We start from the raw sequence: 22,439 nt of genomic DNA on the forward strand, positions 1-22,439 counted from the left end.
TTTTAGGACATCCTTAGATTTTAAATGTACCTAAAAGCTGTACTGATAGGTCTGAAAATATTAGCTGCCTGACTTTCATGCTGACCTTCTGACTTGAATAATAAGGGAAGACTGAAATTAGAGACAGATAGTATTTTCAGACTGAAAGTATTGGAAGGTGATTGTATGACACACTGGGGGTTATTTACTAAAGGCAAATCCACTTTGCACTACAAGTGCAAACTACACTTGAAACTGCACTGAAAGTGCACTTGGAAGTGCAGTCGCAGTAGATCTGAGGGGGACATGCAAGGAAAATAAAAAAAAACTGCATTTTAGTTTGCACATAATTGGATAATAAAATCAGCAGAGCTTCCCCTCAGATTTACAGTGACTGCACTTCCAAGTGCACTTTGCTCTTGTAGTGCAAAGTGGATTTGCCTTTCGTAAATAACTCCCCAGTGCTTCTTGTAATCCTCAGTCAGCAGCTCAAACATGTCAAAGTAATTTATCAGTATAAAAGTTCTCCTTAGGCTCGGTTCACACTAGTGCGACTCCTAATTCCCGCAATTTCAAGTGCGACTTTACACTCTCTGGCAGTCAAGTCGCATTAAAAGTAGTGCGGGAACCACTTAAGTCGCAAAAATTGAAATGGGTGCTATCGAAATCAACTGACTTTATGTGTCCAAAGTCACATGACAAGTCTCACTAGTGTGAATAGAGCCTTATAACAAGCAAGAAGGTCTTCAAAACATCCTCCCCCAGACACCTACAGCTAAATGCACTTATCAGTGATTAATAATCACATGTCTCTACCCTGACCTAACGTGCATCCGAAAAAGTATTCCCAGCGCTTTATTTTTTTTCCACATTTTGTTATGTTATAGCTTTATTTCAAAATGGATTAAATTCATTATTTTCCTCAAAATTCTACAAACAATTCCCCATTCCCTGCATAATGTGTTGAAACATTCATAGGGTAAAATTCAGGAAGCATAAGATGGCCTCATACACATGGGGTGTAAAGTGGCCTTTTTTTTTTACAGCCCCGTGTGCACGAGCCCTTACTAGACAGGGACACATAGTGGACACCCTTTAATAGGAAGTGCCTGAATAAGGACTTTCATGGCAGAATCAGATATTATTTTAATGAAAGCTGCATATTTAAAACATATTACTTTTTTTGAAATTACATTTACATGAAAAAAGCATGGGTTTTCACATATACTTTAATGACTGCAGGTAAGTGCACGCACCTGTGTGTGAGTACTACAGGATATGGGAAAGCTGCACGGCTTGGTATTAAGTGCAGTATTTTCAGACTTTTAAGAATAGTTTAGACAGGATGAAATAGTTTAGCCACGAGATAAAGAACAGAATGGAACATATTCAATAAAAGTTATCAAATAAGGGGACATCAAAAGTCGGTGTGCCATTTTCCAGCAATCCCAAAAAAACTGTATTGCCACTGACTAGGAACCATAACAGAAGATTTTTGGGCCCCAGTCACATGTTAAAGACCTCTGCCAAAGATCCCAGTCTACTGTTCTGACCAGTTTCTATGTATGTGGCCTTGCCATCTGTACATTTAAGCAGAAGCCACATATCGATTTACTGTAGAGAACCTATACAACAAGTCATCAGTCTTGTGTCATATCTTGTTTGCTGTATTACAGGCTATGAAGGGAGGGCAGTCTCGTTATTTCCCTCTGAGGTTGCATTTTGCACTTTAATCTCACTTTCCCAACCCTCGGGAAGCTGGACAACAACCGGAGCACAGTCCAGAGGATCCTCTTCAAAGTCCCACTGAAATTTCTTGGTCAAATGGGCTCGGAATCGGATGGCTCTCCGCTTCAGGTCTTTATTCGTAGACTGAGAACACAGGAATGAGAAAAGAACCTGCAAAGAGATAAACCATAGGTAATTAGTACTTTAAAAAGAGAATCTCCATGTTCAGCATTGCTGCCCTATGTGTGATGGCCCATATGCTAAACCAAGTCATTGTTAAAAGTAAGATCACCTTTCTGAACATATTTAGGGCGTAATACGTTCAGCATCTGATCCCCCCCGTGACGGTGAGCCGTCACAATTCAAAGAAAGCACAGCTGTGCAGGTCTCTGCCGTATCATTGATTCACAGATCCCGTGAATCAATGAACTACAAGTACCGACAGCCTTTGCGGCTGTCGGCTTGTCGTTTTCAATGAACTACCAAGTCGCTAATTAGTGCTCTAGGTAGTTCATTGAGCTTCCTGTCATTCAGTAACTGCTTGCCCGTATTGGAGGTACGGGCAGACAGATACACAGTCAGTCTGCAGGAGCTGGCATTACACCCACAATCTGCTGATCGTGGGTGCAATGCTTTACAGGCTCCTAACAATAAAAATAAAATAAATGCACATATTTTAACCTGCAAAAAAAAAGTGCATTTATTTTTTTTTTTGTAAAAGTAAATGTATCCTTTAAACCAGAATTCCATCTTTCCATCACTTTAACATTTTTTATTGGGTTCAAATGAACGCTTACTGCTACAGAACAATCCAGCCATTGTGGAGGCTGTGACAAACTGCAGAAGCTTGTGCTACATAAAGTAAGCAATGCTGTCTTTCTGGCACTTCTCTTCTGTGTCTGGAAACAAACTGATACGGTCCTAAGGCATGTCAACCATTCAAGAGCAGCCTTGTATTTTTTATCAATGCAGTCAAGATGTTCTCTGGTTGGCCGAGGTGGAGACATGGATGAGCCAATGGGAGAACGCTTTGTAGGACTCTCAGATAGTGGGTTGGAATGGGAGGATAAGTAAAATTTAAAGCTTCGCTTATAAAGAAGACAAAGTTGAGCTTTCTTATGCATCAAAATCTGGTGATTTTTTTTTTTTATTCAATTTGACACAGTAATTTGACACAGTTCCTGAAAAAGGGTCAGGTGCGGTTTTGACCATGCTGGGGTGTATTGACACCCTTTCATTGGCAAGGGAGCTTATGGAATACTTGTTAACACATGACAAATTGTCATACTGGGTTGTACAGAAGTACTGAGCATTGGTATTGTTGCCAATTGCAACAGAAGGAGCAGCAAGGCTTTACAATGGCACTGCCATTGCTCTATAAAAGGACAAGGTGGCAGTGTGGGAGATTTACTAAAACTGGTGCACTCAGAATCTTGTGCAGCTGTGCATGGTAGCTAATCAGCTTCTAACTTCAGCTTGTTCAATTTAGCTTTGACAATAATACCTGGAAGCTGATTGGTTTCTATGTAGAGCTGCACCACATGTTGCTGTAGTTTTAGTAAATTTCCCCCATTGTCTCTTTAACCATTTTCTGACCGTACATCGCTAGACTTCAAGTAGTTATACCAGGATGATGCCAGGCATCATCCCAGTACCATTTTTTTTTCAGAGCCGATGGTTGGCTCTCCAGTTAAAGCAATTCTACCGGCTAATTAGCCGCTGGACTGCTTTTACACGCAGCAGTAGGGAACATCCCCCTGCGGCTGTACTGATATCTTCTCTCCCACCAGGAGTCCTGATAGACCAGCTGGCGCTTCCGTCGTCTGACCATAGAGCCCAGCAAAGACCCAATCGGCTTTATTGGCCTCTAAGATATAGTAACCCGGAAGCAGTAACATCACATCACTTGCCTGGATGTAAACTGCACCATTTTTAAAAATCAAAAGCATTTGATCTCACCAATTTCAAATGCGCTTAAAAAAAGAAGAAGTATAGGAATCTGGATTACTGCAGATTCATACTGATCTGTCCCCCAGCACCTCTTCGCTGAGAACCGAGCCATTGAACATCGCAGATGGCTCGGTTCTCTCAAGTCCCCTAGCAATCTGTAGCTCTCCTGCTCTGCTCCTCCATGCTCAATGGAGCGCTGAGCTGTGGAGGGTTGGTGGAGTGGCCGTCTCAGCGGCTCACTGAGAGGCTGAGACGGCTATCAGTCCAGGCACCTGGCGGATCCAGGGTTGGAATGACCCAGTGCCTGGACTGATATTGGTGACGTCACTAGAAATCGGACTTCAGACCACTCTCTGCCTAAAACGGGTCACAGGAGTGCGAATTGCGCTTCTGTGACCGATAGGAGAAGCCCAGCCAAAACTAGTTTAGGCTGGACTTCTCCTTTAAGTGCAGAGGAGGGATTTGGGGTACTATAGACCCCAGATCTCTCCATAAAGAGTACCTTTCACATCGCTTTTACTGTCACTGTTTACTTTTACTGTCACAAGGGATGTTTACTTTCCTTCTGACAACAATAAAAGTGATTAAAAAAATATATAATTAAAGCGACTGTGTAAAAAATAAAAATAAATAACATTAAAAAAAAGTAAAGTGCCCCAGTCTCACCACGCTCTCGTGCAAAAGTCAGTCCTTTACGCACGCAAACAGTAGTCATCCCACACGTGAGGTATCACTACAAGCGTCAGATAATGGTCAGTAATTCTAAAACCAGACCTCCTGTGTAAATGTAAAGTGGTCACCCTTAAAGGCTTTTAAAGTGCCGCCTATGGATACTAAAATATATGTTGCCATCGTTGCAGGCGTGTACAATTTTAAAGCGTAGCATGTTTGGTACCTATTTACTCAACGTAATAATTTATCAAAAATTGGGTTATGTATTTCTTATTTGCATTAAAATTAAAAAATAAAAAAAAGTGAATTTTTTTTTTTTAAATTGCGTTTGAAAAACCACGGCTCAAATACTGTGTGGCATAAAATATTGCAAAACCCACCATTTTCTGTGCCTCCACTTTAAATATATATATATATATAATGGTAGTTTTACATGTAAACAAAAGTGTCAGAAAAAGGCTTGGACTTGGCATTGCAATCTAAGGCAGCCAAGGATTTGGCATTTCAGAAATGACAGCCTTAAGTTCACATTTACCTGCAAAGTGCTGGTCAGGAAGTTGTCCTGGGACACAATGTCTATGAAGAAGTCTGTGGGCACCTGGGCCAACTGGTGATACAGGATAGAGATGAGCTCACTGTACAGATCTGGGTGCTGTAGAGCATAGGTCTCTGCTCGACACAGAAGGTTCAGCAAACTCTTCCATTGCTCAAAACCTTCATATACATTCCCCAGGAGGAAACACACAAAGGCAAACTGCAGTTCAGCTGAGGAAAAAATAAAAACAGAACATTATATTTAAAAGAAAGATGATTGCAGAGTTCTGGAAAGGAAAGAGTACAGGAAGCTTCATGTCTGCAACTGCACTTTTATTAAGTTATTTAAAGCTAAACTTAATTTGTAAATACACAAATTTAATTTACAGTATAAGCGGTCTTACCAAAATGTTTATTTTTTTGTCCTAAGATTTACACAGCACAGCAAGGTGGATGATACTACTTGTCCGGCCTACTGACTCTGACAGAGCAATGGCCAACTGATGAGGTCATCCCTCTGCTCTCACCATGCTCATTGTACACACAACTGTATGCAGCACACCCGATTGGCTCCTAGTAATTCCCCTCTCTCTGAGTATTGCTGTACAGAGGAAGGTGAGAAGGCTGATACCAAGTAAAATTTAGGAACTTGCATAATAACAAAACAAAAACAAAAAAAAACACATTTAATGAAATACTATGTTTGTGAAAATACTCATTTATTTATTTATATCTTCTGTGTCAAACACTAGGCCCATGGCATTGGCCGAATCCGTATGGCCAGGCCTTTTTACGTAGCCCCTCGCACCACCTCCTTGTCTCCACCTCCACCTCATCTCAGCAGTCAACCGTAGAACATCAGCACCCCCTTGTCTCTGCCTCCCCTGGTCTCAGCAGTCACCAGACTCCAGCAGCTTACTCCAGCCCTTCTCTGGCCCTCCTCCAGACCCTGCACTTTGATTCCCAGCTCCACTGCCTGCTACTTTCCGGCAGCAGCACAAGGTAAGGGGATAGTGGGGGCCTCTCAACTTCTGATGGTGGTGGGGGTCTTGACATCGGATGTACGCTAGAGCTGCACGATTCTGGCTAAAATGAGAATCACGATTTTTTTGCTTAGAAGATAGATCACGATTCTCGCGGTGTAACATCATCTTTCACATTAAAAACAAAAAAATTGGGCTAACTTTACGGTTTCGTTTTTTATTAATTTCCCAAAAAATTGCATCTGAAAGATTTATTCCCTAGGGTCTGTGCTAAAATATATATAATGTTTGGGCATTCCAAGTAATTTTCTAGCAAAAAATATTGATTTTAACTTAAGAAAGAAGTGTCAGAAAAAGATTTAGACTTTAAGTGGTTAAACTTCCTGCATTTACACTTGGCAGTCCGATTATTTATTAACAGAAGTTCTATCCCTTTGATCTAAGAAGGAAGCTTAGTTACAATGTTGCAAGTTAAAAAAAAAAAAACTGCTGGATGTTTTCTTTTGACAGCTGAGTGAGCAGATAGTTTCTCTTCTTGTTTATATGAAAGAATCGGCAACCTCTGCAGGAGAGTTTGTCGGGGCGGGGGACGACGACGACTGGGGGGTGAATTGAGATCACGATTTTTTAAAGATTAATCGTGCAGCTCTAATGTAAGGGGGAGTGGAGTGCTCTGGACATCTAGTCTAACAGATACAACAGGCTGATGCGGCCTGCAATGAATCGAGTTTGATACTAGTGGTCCACCAAAATGAAAATTCCGAAATGGACAGTTCTAAATATTATAATATCACATACAAGAAACACTTTTTATTTATAATTGTATTATATTTTGCTTTTTAATTACTATTATGAATTTAAATGATTATGAATTCATTTTTGGCCATTATCAGCACCTTTTCGGCTGATAGGCTGCTTTCACTCTGAGCAGTTTATATAGCGATTCTGCGTAAAAAAAAAAAAAAAACCAAGAAAAGCTCAAGAGAAATGCATCCCTTTAAATTCTATGTATGTCTTCCCACTGGCCCCTTGCACTTCTTCTGCAGTTTTAAGCCTAGTTTCACACCTGTGCAGCCGTTCAGGCTGCAGTTTGCCCGGGCATGACCGTCCATTCAAATGAATGCAAGGTCTTGCCCTGGGACAAGCAGGAAAGAAGTCCCTGCACTATTTTTCAAATCGCAGTCCGCACGGGAACTGAGATTCTCAGTGTGGGTGCAATTTCCAGTGCAGGCAGCATGCCATTCGGATAATTGGCACACGCCCATGGGTCCCGCATTTCTGTGTGTGGGTGGCTGCCGGTATTTGTGCAAGTCATGCAGCTGCACCACTGGCATAGATGTGAACCTAGTCTTAAAGTGGAGTTCCACCCAAAAATGGAACTTAGGGTTTAAGTGCGGGTGACCCCCTGACATGCCACATTTGGCATGTCATTTTTTTTTGGGGTGGGGGGGGGGGGGGGGGAGCGGGTACCCTGTTTTTAGAGAGGCACCCAGCTCCCACTTCCTCCCCTGGCACCGCCTGAAGGAAGATCACCTCTGCCCCCTCTCACCCTGCAATCTTCTGGGACACGTCGCAGTGCGCGCCTGGCTATGAAGCCACAGCCAGGTGCCCACAGTTAGAATTTCGGCGCCGCAGAGAAGAGGGGGAAAGGAGCGAGGCTTAGTATGCCTGCATCGCTGGTGAGTGTTTGATTTTTAAAAGTCAGCAGCTACACTTTTTGTAGCTTCTGACTTTTAAATGGGTAGAACTCCACGTTAAGATCCACCTTGCCGCATTTTGGGGGAAAATTTGGTCAGTTAAAAAAAAAAAAAAAAAAAAAAAGCATCTCCACATTGAAAATGCGGCAAAAATGCATCAAAAATGAACCTATGTTGGGTCTTCGATGTGGTTTTTGACACACATCACCTATGAAAAATGCACCGGTAAAGTCGTACCTGTTTTTTTTGGCAGCCATTATCGGCACCTTTTTTTCTATTGGCAAAACGGTGATAACCCTATTTTCAGCTGATAACTTTCAGCGGCGGATACGTTGGTGCATCCCTATTTGACACTCCTGATCTAGATCATGGTACAGTTGTTAGTAGTCACATTTAACAGGTCATGTTCTGTAATATTGAGGACATTCAACATTGCAGAAGCTTGGAATTTTCTTTAGTATTACAGAACAAGTCCAGTTAAATGGGACAAACTACTACTAGCCATATAATAGTACAACACAAACAGAGCTGCAATCCTTTCTGTCTTTTGAATCTTTAGCTGTAATGAGGCGATATGCAAAGTGCAGTAAACCATAGCAACCAGTCAGCAATCACCTTTAATTGCTCAGATGGGTGTAGACGTGTGAGAGTAGAAATCAGCCTGGTTGATACGCATCGCTACACTTTATGCTGCATTACCAATACAGAGGGTTTTCCGCTTTTGAAGTTTAGGCGTAAACTCATCCTCGCCCCTCACGGCTTGGTTTTTCTCACCCCAACACTGATTAGACATGCTGCTTCAGAGTACTGGATTTCTAAGATCTGATTTCACTGGGCTTAAAGAGTAAATAGCAATGCTCAAACTGATCAGCAGGGCTTCAAAGAAGGAAAAGCCATGAAAATCGAAAAGTGAGGGGCAAAAGCTCATACATTTGCTGCAAGAGCTGTGAAACTGTGACCTTCCACAGAAACTCCTAAAATAAATATAAATATGTGCCCCTTTCACACGAGCCCTCTGTGAAGCAATCTACGGTGCACTGCTTTTCAGAGGGTGTCAAAGAGCAGTGGCTACTAGTCATAGGCCCCATTCACACTTTGCGTAGAGTTAAATTTGCCCCAGCCACAATGCATCACTGCGTTGCAATGTGCCTGTGTATCGTCCCCTTTGGCTGCCATGGTAGGTTTTAGGTGTGCAGACGGTAAAAAAACGCAGATCAACCACCTGTGTTTCCCACCCCTTTGCGCTCTGTGTAAAAGGGGCCAAAGGCTTACTATTTATAAGAGCTATCAAAGAATATTGATTCCAAAGTAATTTTATTGCCTTTGGAGGAACAAAAATGAGTTTTCCCGGTTAGAGCAAACCAGACCATGCTTTACATAGGTTTTTTTTCTGCCTTTCTCTGGGTTTACTGTAGGTTTAAAGGGGTGTTCCAGCGGGGAATTTATTTTTTTAAAAGTCAACAGCTAAAAAAAAAAAAAAAAAAGTAGCTGCAGACTTAATAAGGACACTCACCTTTCCATGGCGCTGCGTCCCTCGGGTCTCTCAAGTCCCCGCGCCGCCATCCTCACTAAGGGAAACAGGCAGCGGAGCCTTGCGGCTTCCTACTGCACATGCGCGACTTGCGCAGCACTTTGTGAATGGGACGCGCTGTGTTAGGAAACACACGGTTCCCAGAACACAGCGTGCCCCATTACCCAGAAGACAACACGAGGAGGAGAAAAGACCGAAGATCACTGCGGAGTAGGAAGAGGCAGATTAGGAAGACTGCCTAGCAACAGGGATTTCGGGTAAGGTAAAAAAAAAAATTCAATTTTTTTTTTTAAGATTATTAACGCTGTTTTTTTTTTTTTTTTTTTTGGGTGTCCCTCCACTTTAAGTTTCAGTGGATGCAAGTATTTATTGCTTATTGTTATTTTTTCAATCTATAAAGGGGATTTCCTTGAGCTGGGGGCTGCATGGAAGGCAACTAGATTTAACAGGTTTGCCAGCAATTAAACGGGTGAATGTATTCAAGTCTGTAAATAAAAAAAGAGACACGAACAGCACACCTAATGGGCAAAGGTGTAAAGGGCAAACGCTGCATACACACATAAAAAATTTTCACTGACCTAGTATATCCAAAGGCTTTTCTGGGTAGTGTTCATCCATCAGCTGACCTAGAGCGTAGGACAGGTCAATGCTGTGCTGTGTGACTTCAGCCGGAGTAGCATTTGCTGGGTACATTTTCTCTGGAAGAGTGCTAAAGCGGATCTCTGTTCCTGCTTTTTGTTTCATCTGTGGAAGTCTCGACATGCCCTCCTTATAGTTCTGACACATCGTGTCATATCTAAACATTGAGCAAATATATCAGTGCAAGAGCATATCACATTACCCTATACAGCGAGGCTGTTTTTGTACGTTTGCCCACTGACAAATAAATGATTAGGTTTATTTTAACAGTGAGACAGAATACCAACAAAAATATCCAGAAAAACACATTTCAAAAAAGTTTTAAAATTTATTTTCATTTTAAAGTGGTTGTAAACTCTTACAAACCACTTTGACCTACAGGTAAGCCTAGATTAAGGCTTACCTGTAGGTCCAAGAAATATCGCCTAAACCTATACGGTTTAGGAGATATTTACCTGAAGACAGCCACCGCTGTCTACGGCGCATGCGCCGTAGACAGCGGCGCGCAAGCGCACTGGGTAAGCTGCAGATCGCGGCGATATGCCACGAGTGTCGGCTCCCGTGCGCATGCGCGGGAGTGACGTCATCGCTGCTCCGGCGAATGACAGCGCCGGAGCAGCGAGACCCACGGAGACCCACCAAGAAGATGGACGCTCGGAACTACAGGGGACAGCGGTGACTTCGCTGGCTCCTGTGTCAGGTAAGTGACACATAATGGACTACGATGCGATGCATAGTAGTCCATTATGCTTTACCTTTGCAGGGAATCAAAGAGGAAGTAAACCCATCAGGGTTTACTTCCTCTTTAATGAGTGAAATAAGTATTTGATCCCCTATCAATCAGCAATATTTCTGACTCCCAGGCGTCTTCTATACAGGTAACGAGCTGAGATTAGGAACACTCTCTTAAAAGGAAGTGCTCCTAATCTCAGCTTGTTACCTGTATAAAATACAACTGTCCAAAGAAGCAATCAAATTCCAATCTCTCCACCATGGTCAAGACCAAAGAGCTGTGCGGGGATATCAGAGACAAGATTGTAGACCTACACAAGGCTGGGATGGGCTACAAGACCCATCGCAAAGCAGCTTGGTGTGAGGGTGACAACAGTTGGTGTGATTATTTGCAAATGGAAGAAACACAAAATGACTGTCAATCTCTCTTGGTCTGGGGCTCCATGCAAGATCTCACCTCGTGGAGTTTCAATGATCACGAGAACGGTGAGGAATCAGCCCAGAACTACACGGGAGAATCTTGTCAATGATATGTCTGGTGGGAATCCAATACAGCTCCCCATCCAAATAACACCATTCCTACAGTAAAGCATGGAAGTGGTAATATCCTGGTATGGATGTGTTTATCTGCAGCAGGGCTGGAGCACTTGTCAGGATAGAAGGAAAAAAGGATGGGGAAAAATACCGTCAACTTCTTGAGAAAAATCTGCTGCCCTCTGACAGAAAGTTGTCAATGGGAAGAAGGTTTACCTTCCAACATAACAATGACCCAAAGCACACAGCCAAAATGCAGAAGAAAAAAAAAGTGACTGTCCTTGCATGGCCTAGTCAGAACCCAGACTTAAACCTTATTGAAAATCTGTGGAATGACTTGAAGACTGCAATCCACAAATGGTCACCACCATCAAATTTTACTGGATTTGAGCAACAGACTAAAGACTATTTAAAGCAAAAATACTGACATAAGCAGGGTGGTTCTTTCTTCTTACTCAGCGATTCTGTTTTTGAATGTTTTTTTTTTTCTGACATGTTGGTGTTACATCTTTCACTTGGATGTTATAAGGTGCACTGAGTAGATACAGCTGGATAAAACAAAAACTGAGTCTGTCTTCATTTCAGGCTGCAAAGCAACAAAATGTGATTTTAGAAGGAGGGTGATTCTTTACTATTCACCTTTTTGCTGCTGGAGCCCTTTAGTTTTGTGAATATGGTAAAATTCACATTTTAGACCTAAAGATTACGTAAAAAAGTTTTTTTTCTTAAAGCAGAGACCATGTAAGAATAAAAATAGTGGCAGTTGCATTTCATAATATCACACAATAGAATTACACCACTTTTTGGTTTACGGAATTTATATTTTCAGAAAAAAATACACTCATATTAACACACAAACATACTACCCAATTTTTTGTAAAAAAAACAAATAAAAAAAAATAAATGAGCTTGCGTCAAGTAAATTGATACCAAATATGCCAAATCTGAAAATTACGTGCACCCATGAAAATGGCACAAAACTAAACTACAGTACCCAGATTTGTCCACAAGTCATACTTTAACACTATTGCCCCATACACACGGTCGGAAATTCCGACGGAAAAAGTCAGATCGGATTATGTTGTGGGAAAATCCAACGGAAAAACTTTGAGAGCTGAATCTAAAATTTTCCAACAACAAAATCCGATCTGACTTTTTCCGATCGGGTGTAGAGAATTCTGATGCACAAAGTGCCACGCATGCTCAGAAATTTTTTGGAGACGAAAGCTATTGGCCTCTACGTAGTCCCGTCATACGTTTTGAACGTCACATCGTTCTGAACCATCATATTTTCCGTATTGGCGACTCAAGTAGTCCGCCTGCCAATTCTCTACTCCCGGAATAAAGACTGCCGATAAGCACGGAACATTTCTTTCTGCCCAAGTTAGAATATGGTTCACCTTTCTCTGCGCTGAGAGACTCTTGGTGATTGATATAGGCCACAGCTATGGCATTGTTGGATTGGATCCTGACAGGACCATCCCATAACCTGAAAGTCCAGGCCTTCAGAGCCAGACGCAGGTTCCTTCGGCTCTTGACCACTGTCCCTGGACAGTTGTCTTTTCTAGTACTGCTCCACAGCCAGAAAGGCTGGCATCTGTCGTTACCACTTTCCAGATAACTGGTCTGAAGGATTTTCCTTTCAACAGATTCTGGGTTAGTAACCACCAACTGCCGCTTTGGGACACTTTTGGGGACAGCCGCATTGGCAAATCCATTTGTTCCAAGTAGACAGGATACTGTTTTGCAACAGTCTTGAATGGAACTGGGCATAGGGAACCGCTTTGAATGAAGCCACCATCTTTCCTAGCAACCTCATGCAAAGGTGAATGGAGGGATCGCCTTTTGACTTGACCATCCGCACCAGCTCTCTTATGGAGCTGACCTTTGCCTGAGGCAAGAGCACCTTTTTCTGGGCTGTGTCTATGATCAGACCCAAGTACTAGAGCCTTTTTAGCGGTAATAAGGAAGATTTCTCTAACCCAAACTTTCCAGGTAACTGGTTGTAATTCGTACGATTTGCTCCAAACAAGCCACCAACTGGTCTATTAGCAATAGATCGTCTAAATACCCCAAAACTGTGCCCTGTGCCCTTAACCTGGCTAGAGGTGGAGTCAGGACTTTTGAGGGCTACAAACTGGAAATGCTGCTGTTCTACCTCGAACCGCAGAAACCTTTGGTGAGCGGGAAATATAGGAACATGCAGATATGCATCCCTGATGTTGATAGACGCCAGAAGTTCTCCTCCTAATAGGATAGGAACTACTGACCTAATCGTCTCCATACGAAAGGAGCAGATCTTCAGGAACCGATTTAGATTTTTTTAGATCTAGAATGGGTCTGACATCTCCATTTGGTTTTGGTACCATAAAAAAGGTTTGAATAAAACCCCAAACCTTGCTCTTTTGTGGGGATCTGTATGATCACTGCCTGAGATATTAATCGGTCTAGTGCCCAAAACAGAGATTGTCTTTTCTCTAGATCTTTGGGAACGCTTGACCTCAGGAAACGAGAAGGTGGAAAGCCCTGAAATTCCAGTTTGTACCCCGTTAATGTGGAGATTATTCATCTGTTCTGCAGTTTTCAGAAGTCTGGCAAGAAGAAATTCAGAAGTCTTCCCCCCACCCTGGAAAGGGGGGGTGCCTCTTCATGATGAGGCTTTAGGATTCTGCAGGTTTCCAGCCCCAGGACTTCTTTTGAGCCTGGGCCTGACCCTGAGGTTTTCCCTCTACAGTCTAATGGCCGAGGCCGTCGCCACTGCCTAGAGGCGGAAGCCCCTGGCGCAGAAGAAAGAGCCCATTTAAACGAAGGGCGTTTCTACTTTCTTTTGACTGGCAAAAGAGTACTTTTCCCACTAGAAATTGTTTGGATATATTTGTCCAAATCATCCCCAAATAGCCGCTCCCCACAAAAAGGGAACCCAGTTAGGAGGTTTTTACATGGTGCTTCGGCTGACCAATTTTTTAACCACAGGATTCTACGCATATGTACTAGCATAAGCGCAAGGCGGGACGAATAGTGAATAGAATCTTTAAATGCATCTATGGCAAAGCATAATGCTTTTGGTAGTTCAGCCAATTCCCAGGCTTGTTGTGCAGGAACCTCTTTAAGGGCCTGTCTAAATTGGTTCTTTAGGGATTTACAGACACCTATTGCAGCGACTGCAGGCTGAGGAAAAGGCAGATTTTAACAGGGATTCCAACCTTTTATCTGTTGGATTCTTAAGCATTTGTGCATTATCTACTAGATAGGTTAGACTTTTATTCACACTGGAAATTGCAGCGTCAACTGCTGGGACCTTCCATTTTTTGGTGAAGTTCTCCCCCATGGGATAGAGAACTCAATCTCTTTGGAGGAAGAAAATGCTTATCTGGGTGATCCCATTCAGCATAAATAAGCTGTTCTAGTAATGCATGGACAGGAAATGCATGCAAAGGCTGTGAAGGTTTTAAAGAACCCAAGGAAGAAACTGAGCTTTCAGCAGACTCCATTAGGGGTAGCATGAAAGTAGAATGAACCATCTACGCAAGAGATTGTATCAGCAATTTCTCAGATTGTGAGTCTGAAAAAGGTTCATCTACCATTGTTTCCTCCACGGAAGAATCATCGGTTTGTCTTTCCTCCTGATCGCCTGAGGGTAACACCTCATCCTGTGGAGAAACAGGACAAGAAGGGTCTATAAAGACAGTTGCTGTGGCTGACCATGGATATATACCCATTCAAGTAGGTTGTACAAGACGGTACTGATACTCGGTACTGATACACAAACAAATTATTTAATATAAAAATATAATTTTAATACATAAAAAGAATATATACAGGGAATAAGAGATAAAATTCAACCACAGACAACTACTAATGGGGTCATCCGAAAGATGACTTGATGTGGGATATGGACAAATTGATCCTCTAGTTTTGCGGATTGAAACTGCTTCTTCAGGAGGAACTGTCCGGAAGATCATACACCGATATGTAACCAGTATCGGTGTATGATCTCCCACAGCAGACGAGGGGGATTGTACAAGGCCACTTCTAACAGCAAATATTACAGAGGTAACACATTGCCAGGGGTGGTAATGAACAAAGCTGAACGGAGGAGGCACTCAGAAAGGGACACAGGCAAACAGTAGCAAAGGAGATGCAATTCCTATAACAGGCAATGCCGATGGCTATCCAGCCAGGAGACACTATAAAGTAATAGAACCTGGGACTCCACACTGACCAGTACACCACCCCTGGACAGGACCGAACCCTCATCCTGTACCCACTGTTCCCCTTGCACAGGGTCTAAAGTGGGGGAGGGGGTCTAGCACGCTTACTATCCAATTGAATGGAGGATGCGATTAAAGACGCTAATCTTCCTTCCAGACCCTGCAGGGTGGAAGAAAAGACATCTTCAGTCACGTATAACAGGGACTGAGATGCAAGAAGCAGTTGCACCATTAATTTATTCTAATGGCCCACCCTGGCTTGCCTTAATTGGTATTTCAGGAGAGGATGACAGTGTGGAAATGTGTCTGGAGATCCTAGCGCCTGGGGGTGAAACCTTGGGTGCCTTTTTGGTCTTTGTGGTGTCTTTTTTGGTACGCATAGTCCTAAGCACAAAAGCAGAGGCACTATTAAATTGCACTTAATCGCTGAACATAATCAAGACAGTAAATCTGCTATTAAGTTCAGCCTAGTGCTGGGAAAAAAAGTCTTCCTGTATCAGGAATGCCACTTTCCACCCTTCCATGCCCCACCGCTCCTGTGTCCCAGTGTAGGCTGCTTGCTTCCTCCTCACTGCCGAGGAGAGACTGCTCCGGCTGATCCTTTAAGCCATCCGTGCGTGCACCCGTGGACGTTGCATGGCGCTGTGCATAGGCCCCGCCCCTCCTTTTCTTTTGAAAAGTATTCCTGCGCTGAAGTGCGGATGGCTTTCAGGTCCGCAGACCCAACACAGCACATTACACAGCAGAGGAAACAACTTTCAATGCAGAAAAAAACAGAACCTCCACACCCCCCCGCAGAGGGGGGGGGTATTACAAGGGGGGGTACAACCACAGCTGTCTCCCTAACCCTTCTGGTCCCTTCAGGGGGGAGAAAAGCATTGTAGAGGAATCCCCCTGCTCAAGCTGCTGCGGCCGCACACAGGCTGACACTGAGCTGAAGTGAAGACAACAGATTAAGGCATACACTCCCTCTAGTGGAGATTTAAGGCACAACAAAAAATGTTCCCTTAAAGAAAACATAGGTGGACTTTTTAGTTCTTTCCCTTACTTTATCCCTGCCGCAGGATTTGCTGAATTAACAGACAATCCAACCTTCACCCATCACAGCGGGCGGCGTTTAGCAAACCTTCAAGGACTGGGTCCCTTTTTATCAGGGTACCACACCCTTGGACCTGTAGAAAGCACGTTACAGGCAAAACCTTGTGCTTTGGATACGAGCCCCAAGTACCACTTTGGCCTCAGTGGCACTTTGGATGGATCTGGTAAATCTAGCATGGACCCCTCCTGGAGCTACTTCAGAGCACATCTTCACTAGTGACCAACACCTTAGACACTGGCAAAAAAAAAACTGATGTGCTCATGGAAGGAGGAGGGGTTATATAGGGGTTGTATATAGGAAGTGAACTTCCTAGATTGGGTATACCAGTGTCCTTCACCTGAAGGTGCCTATATACGCATTAAGTTATTAACTTAGGCGCTGTGTCCCATGATGTACGATAAAGAAATTAAGTCAATCTCACCATGATCCGCCCTCCCCTGAATGCTGGACCAAAGAGATTAAGATCAAGGAGTCTATATCTAACAGTATTCAGATAGCAATTCTGATTAAGTGAGCATGAAAAAAACAGACATTGGAAACCAGCTAGGCCAAGCTCCATAACCTCCCATGCTTTCATATTTACCTGGGCAAGTTGTGTTTAGCACGATCCTCTGTGTGGGTCATCTTCTCAGTAGGAAGGACCTCTGGGAAAGAGCATATTGTCCCACAGGCAGGCTGATACTTTAGCATGGCCTCTTTAGTAATGTGACTGGTTAAGGATACCCAATTACGCAGGCTGTCATAAGGGTATGGCCCCAGGAATGGATCCAAGGAAGGAAGCTGTTCCTGTAGATTGTCAGCCTCCTCTTGGGAGGTAGCCTCCATCTCCTCTCTTTGAGCATCGAATTGCAGGAGGTGGATGGCTCTCTGCTCCAGGAAGAAGAAAATGCCAGAACGTGGTCCAGTTTCCCCAGCAGCTCCTCTCAGCCTCTTCACACTATAGTGGATAAAATGAAGTCCAGGCGGCACCATCTTCACTCCTCGGAAACGAGGGCCAGCTTCCCAGCTGTTTAAGTCTATACCGAATTCTGTGCCTTCTGGAACACCCAAAATCACAAGTGTGGCCCCTTCAAAGAACAGCTGTCGGGCCAGATCAGGATCCATTGCTGTGGACGAGTTCGCCATTTCTTAAAAATAACAAAAAATTAAGTCAATTACTATGCAAGACAAGGTCGTGCCACTCAAGTTCCTCTAGTTGAAGGCTCAACAAACATTAGAGCAGATTTTCACTACCCCCCCCCCCCCCCCCATATTATCCCCATATATATTTTTATTATTTTTATTTTTTAACAACCACTGCTTACCTGGTGGTGTGCTTAGAACATTTCAGATACTCACTCACATGGCTCGGTCCCGCATTGCCATATTTGGCTCTGATGTCATCGACAGGCTGCCAGCTGTTCCGGGTTCGGTCACCATGCCCCCTGATGATGCGCCGGTAGGCTCTCCCCCTCCCGCTTTCCTGAACATCTATGCCTGTTACATATCCCAGGAGGCAAAGGGAGCACAGAGCATGTCATGTAAACCTTGCTATACATGTAGAGGACTGGAGGAGGGGTGGAGGAGGGGTGGAGAGGAGGGATGAAGTTTTGTGAAGAAAGGTGAAGAGCTGCTTTAAGCACAAATTTTCATACATTTTCAAACCTTAAGGGACCTTTCACATGCGCTCAGGCCCACCTGTCAGTTTTTCAGGCGGACCTGAACGGATGCTCCATAGAGCTCTATGGAGCGTCGGATGTCAGCGGTGACAAGTCCACTGACATCCGAGCCACTCCGATCCGAAAAAGTGTGACGGAGGAAAAAGCTATTTTTCCATCCCTCATCGGATCGGATTGGGCGACAATGGAAACTGTGGTCCGTCGTCACCCGATCTCCCATAGGGGAGAGAGACGCTGTGACAGGTCCGTCCCTGTGCAGTGTGCAGAGACGGACCTGTCCTATGCCTGCTCAGCGGAGATCGCTCCGGCGATCCCCGCTGTGCAAGCGGATATCCACGGGGCAGATCATCACTGATCCGCCCCATGTGTACTATAAAAATGAAGGAAGTCATGTTTCTTTCCTCCAATGTTAAAGTGAACCTTTTAAGTGGGCACACACAGATAAAAGACACATTTTTTCATGACCTTTGTTGTGTAAGGCCCTCGGCCTAAGTTCAACCAAATTTTTTTTAATATATGTATACGTCTCATGTCTATGTTTCCCATTATCCTATTATGCTGTATACCTAGAAATCTTTAATTAAGGAGTTATTTGACCCAAAAGACCATAATTTTGTCGGAAATCAAAACATTTTTGTAATTCTTTAATTAAAATAGTGCAAGCAGCAAAGTGCAGCATCATGGACACCAAACCATCCTGTACTGGTCAGCTTTCAGTAGGGTAAAATCCAGTTGTTATGAGTTATGATACTTTGCTCCTTGTACTTGCGAAAGGATATATTTTGGAAAAAACAGCATACATCAGCAAGCAAGGAATACAGCAAGGAAACTGGCTGACTATATTTGCTTTAGTACTATCTGAATCACTGACCTGGGAAAAGCATGCAGCCAGAGAAGCTGGAAAAACGTTGCAACTCCAGATCTGCAATGCTTGTTTCAGGTCAGAGAGTCAAACTATTGAAGCCACTGGATTACCATGACATCCAGTTATAGAGTACTTTCAGAAGGAAACGTCAGCAATGGCAGCTTGCTTATTTGATCATTAAGAATGTCCTCAAAGCCCCATTCTGGGAATGTAAAAAAACTAATCACCCTTGCAGTGCCTTACGTCCCACCCCCAAACACGCACACACACTGTAAGGGTTAAATGCTTGTTAACTAGGGGATAGGGAGTAATGTGTAATATCTTGCCAGAGCTCTGCTCTGAGCTGTGGGCAGGCCAATCTAGAGGATAACCCACCCTCAAACGGATTGCTGCATTTAAAAATGAACTACCTAAATCTTGGGTCCACCTGAAGCTGCAGTCCTGAGCCTTCTTTTCTCTCCTGTTTACATCTAAGGGGATTCTTCTTCTGATGTCCACATTAATTCCCGTGTCACATGGACAGTTCCTATTGGTTGCAGCAGCAGGGTCCTCTCTGGATTCAGAAGAGAAGTGACATCTGCTTGAGCTGACAGCAAGGGAGGGTTTGGTGAGAGACCATCTGTAGTGCTGGATTACTTGTTCCCCGCACCTGGAAGTGGTGGGGGCAAGGGACCTGGACAGTGTAATGAGGTGAGTATAACTTGTGTCACTGGGTAAAACAACAAAATAACCTTGCAGGATGGGTCAGTGGAAGGTTTTACTCCCTTCGTAACCAGGCTACTTTTTGCTATTTAGAACTTTTCTATTTTAACCGGTAATTGCGCGGTCATGCAATGCTGTACCCAAACAAAGTTTAAATCATTTTTCCCAGACAAAGCTTTCATTTGGTGGTATGTTTTTTTTTTTATTATGAATGTAAAAAACAAAAAAAAATTCTTTTTACTGTGCTATAAAACATACCTAAAAAAAAAAAAAAAAAAAAAAAAAAAATCGAATTTCTTTACAAATTTATGCCTAAATGTATTCCGCTAAGTCTTTGGTTAAAAAAAATAAAAATAAAATAAGCATAACTGGATTGGTTCGCAAGAAAGTTATAGTGTCTACAAACTATGGTATATACATTGGAATTTTTATTATATACAACTAATAATAGCAGTGATCTGACGCAGTGATCAGAGCTTATACTATACACTGTCACTGTACTAATGACACTGGCTGGGAAGGGGTTAACATCTAGTGTATCCAAGAAGGTAAATATGTGCCTAACAATGTGTAATATGTGAAATGTGTATACTGATTTTTACTAAAGACCTTTTGCTTCTTAAGAAACAGGGGGATGGGCTGGTGGGGGATGAAGTCAATCCCACGCATGCACAGGAGTGTAGTCATCCTGGCGCATACCGGAATGTAAACTGATCTCAGTGTACATTGCAGACAGGCAGGTAACTGCAGATTTCTTCTGCAATAAAGAGCCTGCCTGTTTGCAATTTTTATTTTTCAACTTTAGTTTCACTTTATCGTGTTTTAATTTTGACAAAAAAAAAAAAGAAGTTATTTTAACGTTTACATACAGGAGACCCAGCAATTAGCTGCGGGTTGCATCCCTGTTGAAAGTAATTAGAAGCGGACAGCTCCCTCAGCTAATCGTGACTTCTTGTTTGCACTCGCTCATGGAGGGATTGCCTGGCAATGATCAGCCCTGGACACAGACTGTCTGCATTCAGGGCCCATCATTCAGGTAGCGGCCATGCGAGTGGACATCATTAGCTGCATGAGCTGTCGGCCTCCCAATGCTTTCAACATGGCAGCCACTGGCAGTTAATCACTAGGAACCCCCTTTGGGTCTCCAGTATGTACTCGCTAACTGCCCCAATCGCAAGTGTGAACAGGGGCTTAAGCTGGCTATACATGGATATAAATTTTGGTAGCTCAGCAGGGACCAGATACATTTTGATCCATGTATGGCCACCATGGTTGAACAGAAGTTGATTTACAGATAGTCTTCTATTCAACCACCCTGTTGGATTTTAGTTGCTTGATCCACCCTGCAGGCAATAGGCTGCAGCGCTGATCTTTGTATTCTGAAAGCACAGCAGTCTCTATGCATCCAGAATACAAAAGATGAAGCAGGAAGGATTCCCCCATCCACCTTAAAGCAGAGTTCTAGTCTCATGTGGAAAAAATATAAGTCAGCAGTTACAAAAACTGTAGCTGCCGACTTTTAAAAAACAACCTTGTCCCACGATCCAGTTGTGTGCTCGCTCCAATCGGTCTCACCCGATGTCTTCTTTCCTTGGCGCCGGTTTTCTATCAGATTAGCGCACCTCAGATAATGTAACAGAAGTGACGTTCTGTCAGTTGCGCATGCGTTCCACTGCTACTAGGTTTGCTAATCTGACAGAACACCTGCAGTCAGAAGAAGCGGACATTTTACTACACCCAGTTACGTCTTGAATTTCAGAGTAATTTTAGGAATGAAATGAGCGTATATAAATAAATATAGTATGTTGACATTTGTGATGCTGTTTGGATGTTTAATTTTGTAAGGCTAAAGGTTTAGCACTGAGCAGTGAGGGGTGTACCAACATGGCCTCCACCAGCTTCCTGCTGCTGGAATCCAGCTTCTTTCAAAATGTAACATCTATGAAACGTATGTATAGGGAAATCTGGTCAGTTTTTTGTCAAGCCTGGTACAATGATAATAAGCCCCATACACACTATCAGATTTTCTGCTGATTGTCTTCAGATTTACCAAAACCATTTAGTACAAGGGCCTGCCTGATTGCATACAAATTGAAACTCCTAAGGTTTGACCTCATATTATATGGTTTTGGTAAAGCTGAAGACAAAAATCAGTAGAAAATCTGACAGTGTGTATGGGGGCTTAAGGCTGGTGATACATCTTTGTGAATGGAGCCTATTAGATGGCAGAGAACACATACATATACACAACACCCCACAGCAGACATTGGAGAAAATCTCTCTCGAACTAATACAGAACACTCAGAGGATAGTCTGCTGCCTGAACCCTGCCCTTTAACTGGGTGCAAATCTTTCCCCCTAACACACATGGTGTTAATACACAACACTCACCTATAACTGCAGAACCACTTCCTGTGTTCCACATAACCCTTCCCCTAGAAACAGAGCACAGAATCCCCGGGTTCCGCCTCTCCTCTGTGCCTTGTAGCTGTGTGTTGGTGAGGGAAATCAAAGGTAAAAGGCTGCCCTAGAGAGCTTACACTGAATATGAAATAGTGGGGGCAGACTGTTATTTCTGTCCATGTTACTGTATCAGGCCTCTTGCATACAGAAAAAAAAAAAAAACTCGCGCCTACAGGCGTTTGGCATTTTGTTTTCAGCCTGTAAATGCATCTCTATGTCAGTCTACGGCGGGATTTACTAAAACTGGAGCAATCAGAATCTGGCGCAGCTGTGCATTGTATGTGCAATAGTAATTGGCTCGGGGCATGTTCTGATCGAACCCGCCAGGAAGCCGGTGTTCTGTCGAAATTCTCCAACCACGTCACTTCTGGTTTATTTAAACCATCAGTAATTGGAGATTTTGACGAATGCTATTTGGACACAAAGCCGTCAACCAAATACAGTCCAGTACAGGAAGATAAA

The 22,439-nt window shown here is 43.2% G+C and overlaps 1 protein-coding gene across 1 annotated transcript; it reads right to left on the reverse strand.

Annotated features, from left to right (window-relative positions):
- Positions 1-1,100: 1,100 nt before the first annotated feature.
- AAR2 (AAR2 splicing factor) lies at positions 1,101-22,020 on the reverse strand. Its single transcript, XM_077459069.1, has 5 exons — positions 21,906-22,020; positions 16,873-17,416; positions 9,653-9,870; positions 4,865-5,094; positions 1,101-1,878 (listed from the first exon to the last, which is right to left on the reverse strand). Exons 1-5 carry the CDS (start codon positions 21,937-21,939, stop codon positions 1,657-1,659), a joined length of 1,248 nt encoding a protein of 415 aa, XP_077315195.1. The 5' UTR covers positions 21,940-22,020; the 3' UTR covers positions 1,101-1,656.
- Positions 22,021-22,439: the final 419 nt, after the last annotated feature.

Source organism: Lithobates pipiens, unplaced genomic scaffold (assembly GCF_037356315.1).
Source record: "Lithobates pipiens isolate NorthernLeopardFrog02 unplaced genomic scaffold, aLitPip1_a1.2 Scaffold_28, whole genome shotgun sequence".
Taxonomy (NCBI): Eukaryota; Metazoa; Chordata; class Amphibia; order Anura; family Ranidae; genus Lithobates; species Lithobates pipiens.